Below are 11,160 nucleotides of genomic sequence, written 5' to 3'. Positions count from 1 at the left end.
CTTTGTTATACAGCAGAAACTAACACACCATTGTAAAGCAACTATACTCCAATAAAAATGTTAAAAAAAAAGGTATTCCATGCAAATGGAAATCAAAAGAAAGCTGAAGTAGCAATACTTATATCAGACAAAATAGACTTTAAAATAAAGACAGTTACAAGAGACAAAGAAGGACACTACATATTGATCAAGGGATCAATCAAAGAAGATGTAACAATTGTAAATTCATGTGTCCCCAACATAGGAGCACCTCAATATATAAGGCAAATGTTAACAGACATAAAAAAAGGAATTGACAGTAACACAATAATAATGGGGGATTTTAACATTCCACTAATATCAATAGATCATCCAGACAGAAGATTAATAAGAAAATCCAGCCCCTAAATGACACATTAGACTAGATGGACTTAATTGATATTTATAGAGTATTCCATCTGAAAGCAGCAGAATGCACATCCTTTTCAAGTGCACATGGAACATTCTTCAGGATACATCACATACTGGGCCACGAAGCAAGCCTTGGTAAATTTAAGAAAATTGAAATTATATCAAGCATCTTTTCTGACCACAACACTATGAGATTAGAAATCAACTACAAGAAAAGAACATGAACACGTGCAGGCTAAACAATATGCTATCAAACAACCAATGGATCACTGAAGAAATCAAAGAGGAAATTAAAAAAAAAATAGCTAGAGGAGCTTCCCTGGTGGCGCAGTGGTTGAGAGTTCGCCTGCCGATGCAGGGGACACGGGTTTGTGCCCCGGTCCGGGAAGGTCCCACATGTAAGCTTACCTTAGGAAACAAGAAAAATCTCAAATAACCTAACCTTACACCTAAAGCAACTAGAGAAAGAAGAACAAACAAAATGCAGTTAGTAGAAGTAAAGGAATCATAAAGATCAGAGCAGAAATAAATGAAATAGAGACTAAGAAAACAATAGAAAACATCGATAAAACTATTAACAAACGCTGGTTCCTAGAAAAGATAAACACATTGATAAACCTTTAGCCAGACTCATAAAGAAAAAAAAGGGCCCAAATCAATAAATTATAAATGAGAGACTACTCCAAGCAACTATGTACCAATAAAATGGACAACCTAGAAGAAATGGACAAATTCTTAGAAAGGTACAATCTACCAAGATTGAACCAGGAAGAAATAGAAAATATGAACAGACTGATCACAAGTACTGAAATTGAATCTGTGATTTTAAAACTCCCAGAAAACAAAAGTCCAGGACTAGATAGCTTCACAGGCGAATTCTACCAAACATTTAGAGAAGAGATAACACCTACACTCTGAAACTATTCCCAAAATTGCAGAGGAAGGAACACTTCCAAACTCATTCTATGAACCCATCATCACCCTGATACCAAGACCAGACAAAGGTATCACAAAAAAAGAAAATCAGGCCAATATCACTGATAAACATAGACGCAAACTCCTCAACAAAATACTAGCAAACTGAATCCAACAATACATTAAATAATCAAGTGGGATTTATCCCAGGGATGCAAGGATTTTTCAATATCCACAAATCAATCAGTGTGATACACCACATTAACAAATTGAAGAATAAAAACCACATGATCATGTCAATAGATGCTGAAGAAGCTTTTGACAACATTTAACATCCACTAATGATTAAAAACTCTCTAGAAAGTGGGCATAGAGGGAATATACCTCAACATAATAAAGGCCATATATTACAAACCCACAGCTAACATCATACTCAACAGTGAAAAGCTGAAAGCATTTCCTCTAAAATCAGGAACAAGACAAGGGTGCTCAATCTCACCTCTTATACTCAATATAGTTTTGGAAGTCCTAGTCACAGCATTCAGAGAAGAAAAAGATATAAAAGGAATCTACATTGGACAGGAAGAAGTAAAAGTGTCACTGTTTCCAGATGACATGATACTATACATAGAAAATCCTGAAGACACTACCAGAAAACTACCAGAGCTCATCAATGAATTTGGTAAAGTTGCAGAATACAAAATTAATACACAGAAATCTGTTGCATTTCTATACACTAACAACAAAAGATCAGAAAGAGAAATTAAGGAAACAATCCCATTTACCACTGCATCAAAAAGAATAAAATACCTAGGAATAAACCTACCTAAGGGGGCTAAATACCTGTACTCCAAAAACTATAAGACACTGATGAAAGAAACTGAAGAAGACACAAACAGATGGAAAGATATATATATATATATATATACTGGTTTCTTAGGCTAAAAAAATTAATATTGTTAATATAAACATACTACTCAAGGCAATCTACAGATTCAGTGCAATCCCCATCAAATTACCAATGGCATTTTTCACAGAACTAGAACAAAAAAATTTTTAATTTGTATGGAAACACAAAAGACCCCGAATAACCAAAGCAATCTTGAGAAAGAAAAACGAAGTTGGAGGAATCAGGCTCCCTGACTTCAGATTATACTACAAAGCTACAGTCATCAAAACCGTATGGTACTGGCATAGAAACAGAAATATAGATCAGTGGAACAGGATAGAAAGCCCAGAGATAAACCCATGCACCTATGGTCACCTAATTTATGACAAAGGAGGCAAGAATATACAATGGAGAAAAGACAGCCTCTTCAATAAGTGGTGCTGGAAAAACTGGACAGCTACATGTAAAAGAATGAAATTAGAACATTTCTCTAACATCATATACAAAAATAAATTCAAAATGGATTAAAGACCTAAACATAAGACTGGATACTATAAAACTTCTAGAGGAAACCATAGGCAGAACACTCTGACATAAATCACAGCAAGATCTTTTTTGATCCACCTTCCTAGAGAAATGGAAATAAAAACAAAAATAAACAAATGGGACCTAATTAAATGTCAAAGCTTTTGCACAGCAAAGGAAACCATAAACAAAACAAAAAACCTACAGAATGGGAGAAAATATTTGTAAATGATGAGACTGACAAGGGATTAATTTCCAAAATATACAAACAACTGAATAACAAAAAACCAAACAGCCCAATACAAAAATGGGCAGAAGATCTAAGTAGACATTTCTCCAAAAAAGACATACAGATAGCCAAAAGGCACATGAAAAGATGGTCAACATCACCAATTATTCGAGAAATGTAAATTAAATCTACAATGAGGTATCGCCTCACTCCAGTCAGAATGACCATGATCAAAAAGTTTACAAATAATAAATGCTGGAGAGGGTGTGGAGAAAAGGGAACCCTCTTGCACTGTTGGTGGGAATGTAAATTGATACAGCCACTATGGAGAACAGTATGGAGGTTCCTTAAAAAACTAAAAATAGTTACCATATGTGACCCAGCAATCCCACTACTGAGCATATACCCTGAGAAAACCATAATTCAAAAAGACACATCCACACAACAGTCAAGACATGGAAGCAACCTAAATGTCCATCGACAGATGAATGGATAAAGAAGATATGGTATATATATCACAGGGAGCTATACTCAATATTTTGTAGTAACCTATAAGGGAAAAGAATCTGAAAATAATATATATTCATATATGTGCATAACTCAATCACTTTGCTGTACACACCTGAAACTAACACAACATTGTTAATCAACTATACTTCAATAAAAAAGAGAGAGAGAGGTAAAAAGCTCAAAAAGAAAATATATTTTGTAATAAACCCAGATCTGTTACCAAAATAAATTAATAAAATAACCTTTCAGCACTGAAAAAAATATATCACTAAAGATATTAAAGCACTTTGATAGATTAACAGCAAAAAAAAAAAAAAAGAAAAAGAAACAAGCAACCAAAAAAGGATATGCTGATTATGAGACAGAACTATACAAAGACAAAATAAATGAAAAAGGGTAGACAAAGATATTGCATACAAAAACTAATCAAAAGGCAGATGGTGTAGTTAAATTAATATCAAATAGAGTAGACTTTAAGTTAAGAAACATTAGAAATAGAGACATTTTATAAGGTCATGAAAGGTAAAGAAAGCCTGACACTGTTCAGGATTAAAGGAGATTAAAGAGACATAACAGCTAAATGTAATAACTGATCCTGGATTGGGAAAAAAAATAACTATAAAGGACATAAAAGTCTATCCACCAAGGAGATGGAAAACAATTCTAAATCTGTATGCACCCAGTTACACTGCTTAAAAACATATAAAGCAAAAATTGACAGAAATAAAAGGAGAAAAAAGATAAATCCACCATCGGAGCAGACTTGACCACACCTCTCTCAGTGGCTGACAGAATAAGCAAACCAAAAAGATGAGTAGGGACACAGGAAATTTCAGCAATACAACTAGTAAACTTGGGCTAATTTATATTGAGAGAACGCTGCTCTCTAAAACAGTGGGATACAAATTCTTTCAAAGTGCTGATGAAAGATTTAATAAAACTGACCATATACTGGATAATAAAGCAATTCTACATATTTCAAACGACTGAAAACATTCAGAGCATGTTCTCTGACCATAGCAGAATTAAGTTAAAATTCAATCAATGGAAAAGTACAGGATAAGGCTGTAACTTCTTGTAATAAAGAAAACATAGAAGTACCAAAATAAATAAATAAATAAAGATACAGGGATCTGTCAAAAGAACACAGGAAGGGGCTTTAAGGGTCTCCCAATGGCCAAATCTGGGACAATTTAGGCATCAAAACATAGTAATAGTTTATAACCCACTAGATAAAAATAAGAACACAGGAGTCCATAGCATAGTAAATGAATGAATGAATAAATGGGAAAAAAGAAAAAGTCTACTTTAGAGTGACAACTAATAAAATTAGAAGAAACAATGGAGTTGGAAAATCACCATTTTGTATCCATAATAGTACATAGCTTTATTAACAATCAAAACTTGCTAATAAAAATTAAATTACCATGATCTTAGAGTCTTAAAGGACTAAAAATTATCTTTATTCTCATTTCAAAAGTTAGAAAAGGACTTCCCTGGTGGCGCAGTGGTTAAGAATCCACCTGCCAATGCAGGGGAAATGGGTTTGATCCTTGGTCCAGGAAGATCCCACATGCCACGGAGCAACTAAGCCTGTGTGCCACAACTACTGAGCCTGCACTCTAGAGCCTGCAAGCCACAACTACTGAGCCCATGTGCTGCAACTACTGAAGCCTGCGCTCCTAGAGCCCATGCTCTGCAACAAGAGAAGCCACTGCAATGAGAAGCCCGTGCACCACAACCAAGAGTAGCCCCCACTCACCGCAACTAGAGAAAGCCCACACGCAGCAACAAAGACCTAACGCAGCCAAAAATAAATTAAATTAAATTAAATTAAAAAAAATTTTTTTTAAGTTAGAAAAATTAACAAGTATTCAAACTAGCAAAAGAAATGTAGACACATTAAAAATATATATACTTCAACAGAACCATGCTGGCACCTCGACCTTGGACTCCCCAGTTCCCAGAGCTGTGAGATACAAATGTCCATTGTCTATACACACACACACACACACACACACACACACACACACACACACACTTAAACACGGTGAACTGATTTAAAACAGAAGTGAGCTCTATATTCCATTTTCCACTGAAATAGATCTGAAACTCTTACCTGGGCACAACAAATGAAAGCAATGGAAAGTGTCAGTAGGAAGACAGAAGACACAACCACATCCACTGATCGCTGCGGGCCCCGTCTCTGTGGAGTGAGATGCATAGGTTAGCGTTTTAGGTCACCGCCGGAGATGGCAACAGCTCTCACATCATTCACATTCCCAATCTTACTATATTGGCGTGAAAATGAACATTTATAAGATGTTTGTGACACAGGATTTTAACATATTTTGGACACATTCGACTTTAATTAAGCTCTGAGATCCATGCCATTCAAATTAAGGGTGTGATTGATTCACAAACATATTTTCAGCTGGAATATTCCCCCCAAAAGTCAGAAAAAGATGAGATATTCAATTTATCACTCTGCCCTAGGAATTTAAATTTTCTTTTCCCTTTCTAAGCTCTTATTTACTTAGCTCTACCAGCTCTGCAGATAGATCACTCCCAACCTGGTGTCCAGAAAGTCTGTCAGCCACTGATATCTGTCCAGTACATAGAACTACCCTGCCTACTGAGTATCTGCCACCAGAAATTTCAGTGAGCATGTTTTCTGCATATTATTGCAGATATTCCATGGTTAGTCAGCTAAAACTCACCTTTAGAAAGGAACGCAGTGATAACCATATCTTAATGTTCTCCACCTTTTTAAGTCTGAAATGAGGTATTTCATATTTCCTAGCTTTCCTGGCAGAAGTAATATGGCTGAAGAGTTTTGCAAATAAAAATCTCTAGAGAAGGTTAAAAAAAAAAACAAACCACAAGGTGAAATGTACACATGTGTCACTGTGTGTATATTTTTACATAATTGTAAACAATATTCCCAGCATATAAAAAATATTAAAAGGATCAAGTTCTAATCAGTGGTCATTAAGACAGGCAGTGAAAAAACATTGTTAATAGCTCATTAACCTGTCGCTTGCAAAGCACATTATGTAGTAATATACTTTTTCACAACATGCTACACTCTTGACATTTTCAAGGAATATACCTTGGAGACCTTTGTGAATCCCCACCTTCACAAATTCAAATGTTTATACAAAATTCTAGCTTACTTCCAAATTACATTTCCATTCAAAACCACATTTTTTGCACATATCACCGATACATTAAGCCCTCAATCCCAAACTCTTATCAAATTTCAATAAGTTTATTTCTCACTTGGCCATTTTTCACAGAAACATTTTCACTTTGGTAATTACTACATATGCTACATATACAAAACATCAAGGGCACATTGAGGCGCAGGTGCTAAGCAATCACCTAGGCTCACTCACTGGCTCAGCCACTTACCCCTGCAAGTAGGCTCAGCAAAATTTCAGATTACAGCATGTCATTTGTGAATAATCAGTATCACAAGTGTTAAACCCACAAATACCAAAAGTTCACTTATCAAGCCTCCATTGCCCACGTTAACTTCTGGAGAGAGGACAAAAGCAACTATAAGAAATTTTACTTAACTGACTACCGACCTGTTTGTATGTTCTCTCCGCCACACACATCATGAAAAAAAACATCCAAGTAAGACACAGTCGTTCAAAAAAATTAATTATAGACAAAATAATAATGGGTGTAACAGGTGGTGCCCCGCAAAAGAGAGTCAAGATCTCCTCAGCTGAGATGGACTTTAGCTGGTCAAGGCTCTTCTCTCGGAACAGTCGATGTAAAAAAGGGAAAAATGCTAATCCGATGGTGACGACATTTCCCAGCATCTGATAACCTACTCCTTGCTGATACGCATTAACCTGGGAATTAATTTAAAATATCCATCATTACTGCACAGCTAAATGGAGTTGTGAAGCAGTATTTATCAAATACTATTTAGATTATTAAAAACTAAATTGTTTTAAATCTAAAAGAAATACAAATAAAAATGATGTACAGATTTATGACTTTTAGGCTTGAATGAGATAAGGACTATTTGTAGAGTCTACCTGAACAATTGATCATGCTCACAGAGACCTCTGTAACAAATAAAAAAATACACTACCTAGTGAAGACTGACTACAAAATTTAAGGTACACATACTTGTGTTTCAAAAGCAGAGTCAACGTTTTGATCATTAAATACATTCTATGAAATCGCTGCTGATCATTAAATAGATTTTTCTAAAAATCCAAAAACATATTAAACCTTACCCTGCTCATGATGATACCACTTATTTCCAACACAGACATATCCATCTTTTTGCACTCATTCCCTTCCCAGATTATTGCACTAACTCGATCAGAGGCAGGACTTGAGTTCTGAAGCCAGAATAAATGGTTCTGAGAAGAAAAAATAAATATTTCCATCCACTCCTTCTTTATTTCCTCCATTATATATTTTTTCCCTTTGTCTAGCTCCTGGGCCACATTTGCCAGGATTCAGCCTTGTCATCCTATTCTCCCCCTCACAAAGCTCATCACTCCAATTACCACCTCCATGATGCTGGTTTCTGGTGGTTGTTCTTTTTTTTCCACAAAAAACAATTTCTTACCTGGAGAGAGGCTAAGTGTCTCCTATAATGATGGGAGGTAGGATTACATGATCTCCAAGGTTGCTTCCCTCTCTAAATGGATAGAAGTGAGGATAAGCTTGGTGTATTAATGGGATATCAAGAAGGAAAGCATTTCTACAGCATCATGACTAGACCAGGGATAGTAGGAAGTTACAAGGGAGAGGTGCTAACAGGCCTTAAGACATCACAGGAATGACTGAGAAGGTAAACCTTTCTCTGGTCTAATCAGGACACAGAAAAGCATAGTAAGCTCAAGACGAAAAGGTCGAGATAAAAACAGCCCTGTATTTTCCTCTGCCGTATCATGTCTTATTCTTCGAGTACCAACTCAAGTCCCATTTCACCAACATGTCCTCTCTGATGGCCACAAGCCTCACTCATGTTGCCTTTCTCTGAAATTAAAAACCCTTACAGTCTATATCAGATAAATTTGCATCTAATTATATGCTGCTTTTATTGTGTCCTATATTTCCCATAAAATCATCTTGTTCCCAAACAAATATATAAGTTACTAAAAAACAACCATCTGGTGTATTTCTTCTCCTTCTACAATAATGCTTAGCATAATGCTGATGCACATTTATGGATTTATTAATTGATTTAGCCAAAAAAACATTTATTAAGCAGCTACTATGTAACATGTACTATGGATATAATAAAGAACAAGACAGATGTAGTCCTTGACATCACAGAGCATACAGACTTATGGAGACATGATTAAATAAAGTTACTGTGCAGCATGATAAGGGAAGGAAAGAATGCTTTAGGAACATATAGAAAAGGCTTCCTAAGGGAGAATCACTGAAGCCAAGACCCGAAAAGTAAAAAAGAGTGAGACGAAGGAATAGGTATTGGAGAAAAGTGTGTTCCAGGCAAATAAACCAGTTTGTGTAAAGATCCAGAAGTACATGAGGAAACTGAAAGAAGGTTAGTTGAGTTAAACTATACCATGCAAGACTGTTATCAGAGCAAATAAAGGAACAGAAAGAAATAATCCAGAATGGAAAAAAAAGCAATTAAAGGATTGTAAGGGGAATGGCATCAGATTTGTATTTTAGAAGGATCTTTCTGGCTGAAGTGTGGAAAACGAAACGAAGGAGAGCAAGCCTAGAGAAGCTGTTGTAAGGATCCAGATGAGGGCTGATGGTGGTCTGCACCAAGCAGTGAGGACACAGGTGGGCAGATGTATGTATTATACAGCAGAATCAAGAAAATGTGCTGACTGATTGGAAACATGGGGGGCGGGGTCAAGAATGGCCCCAAGGTTTCTAACTTGGGTGGTTAGTGGTGACATTTAGAAATATGGGGAATAAAAGAAGAATAGGTTAGGTGGGAGAATTGGGAAATGATGAATTCCGTTTAACATAGTGAGTTTCATCTTACCTAGTTATTCTTACATATGCCTTAAAATTATCCTATAAATCCCAAAAGTGCAAAGGAGGTGAAAATCATCATGATGCTATTCATAATTACCAAGGGCTAAGGTAATTTAGATGAGTCTTCAGACTGAATGCAAAGAATATTTAGATACAAACTTTGATAGCAAAATTGGAGGAAAAAGCTTAAAACTTTGATAATAAAATGTATGTTGTTTCTAGTTAGTTTTTGAAAACTGTATACATTTAATGAAGCAGAATTTTTTTCATTAAAATGTGTAACCTAAATCAATGGTATCTTAGAATCAAGAAAATTCAATAATTAAACAAATGAATATCTATCACCCACTATTTATTAAGTCATTGTGGAAATATTTAGCCTAAAGAAAAAATAAAACTAAGAAGAATCATGATCATTGGCATTAAACATATGAAAGGCTGATATGAGAACTGTTTCTTAATCATTTAATCTATCCAGCAGTGGAAAAAGCTCATGAAATAACAATCACTCCAGCTCCACTAGTATTTAAACAGAGACTAACTGATTGTCTGATGTGGATAGTAATAACCATGCTAACATGTATTGGGTGCTTACTCTTTGCCAAGCATTATGCTAAGAACTTTGTATTATCTCATTAGATATATCACAATATTTCTAAGAAGTAGAAACTATTGTTACTACATGATAGGTAGTAAAAAAATTTCTGCAGATGTAGAATGAATTCCTATATTGATTGGAAGGTTGAAATAACCTAAAGAATCCCCATTTCCAGGCTATCTGATTTTATGATATTAACAGAAAACCTAAAATTAAAAGCATCACTTGCTTTATACATTATTAGAGAAGCAAGCAATGCCATCTCCTAGTAATTCATATATAATACTGTTATGTCTATGAAAATATAATATGAGGTTACTGCACCAAACAATGTACCCTGCTTATATAAAGTGAACATTAAGGATCATTCTAAGAAAAATAATGAGAAAAAGTCCTAGGAAGAAACATTTAGGTTAGGGGAATTCAAGAGTGCTTCCCCCTGAGTTCTAATTTCAATATCTTCACTTACAAAACTATGCTCAATTTCCTCATCTCTAAATCAGGGATAATAATAGTGTCCACCTTACAGGGTTATTGTAGAGTTAAATGAGATAATACAGTGCCTGGCACATGGTAAGTACACAGTAAACATCAGCTATCATCATCACCTTTACAGACCTGCTGAAAAACATCCTCTTTGGGGTCACGTTTGGTCCCTGAGTGAAGGGAGTTCACGTGGTCCCCCTCACTGTCGCTGGTGACAGACGACCGGCACTCGGGGCCGTGCAGCAGGTCATCCCATAACATATCCTCTGTCTCCGAGTCATGACGGGTGCTCTCCGAGTCTCTTCTTAACATGTTGAGGCTTCGAGAGCCACCACTCATGCCAGATCTACAGCCCTTTAAGGGAAAACAAAAACAAATATTTTTTTTTATTCCTTTTTAAAAACAACTATATAAAATTGCTGTTGTTTAAGCTACCCAGCCTGCGGTATCCTGTTATGGCAACCTGAGTGGATAAACCTGTCTATCTACAAGGATTTTTCTGAATTGCTTTTTTTTTTTTTTTTTTTTTTTTTTTGCGGTACGCGGGCCTCTCACTGTTGTGGCCTCTCCCGTTGCGGAGCACAGGCTCCGGACGCGCAGGCTCAGCGGCCATGGCTCACG

The 11,160-nt window shown here is 35.8% G+C and overlaps 1 protein-coding gene across 4 annotated transcripts in view; it reads right to left on the bottom strand.

The window, feature by feature from the left end:
- Nucleotides 1-11,160, bottom strand: part of PHTF1 (putative homeodomain transcription factor 1) — a 65,252-nt gene that overhangs the window by 16,222 nt on the left and 37,870 nt on the right. Inside the window, exons 11-17 of one of the 4 annotated variants that reach the window (XM_028488981.2) lie at nt 10,672-10,893; nt 8,059-8,130; nt 7,718-7,846; nt 7,052-7,324; nt 6,179-6,310; nt 5,578-5,664; nt 5,221-5,256 (exon numbers count right to left, since the gene is read on the bottom strand). In XM_028488981.2, coding sequence (XP_028344782.1) covers nt 5,221-5,256; nt 5,578-5,664; nt 6,179-6,310; nt 7,052-7,324; nt 7,718-7,846; nt 8,059-8,130; nt 10,672-10,893 — 951 coding nt within the window. The remainder of the gene's footprint in view (nt 1-5,220; nt 5,257-5,577; nt 5,665-6,178; nt 6,311-7,051; nt 7,325-7,717; nt 7,847-8,058; nt 8,131-10,671; nt 10,894-11,160) is intronic. The other 3 variants (XM_007108794.4, XM_028488982.2, XM_007108795.3) reach the window with 3 other exon arrangements.

The sequence above is a fragment of the Physeter macrocephalus genome, chromosome 4 (assembly GCF_002837175.3).
Source record: "Physeter macrocephalus isolate SW-GA chromosome 4, ASM283717v5, whole genome shotgun sequence".
In the NCBI taxonomy this organism is placed as follows: Eukaryota; Metazoa; Chordata; class Mammalia; order Artiodactyla; family Physeteridae; genus Physeter; species Physeter macrocephalus.
This window is presented reverse-complemented; position numbering and strand designations above follow the sequence as displayed.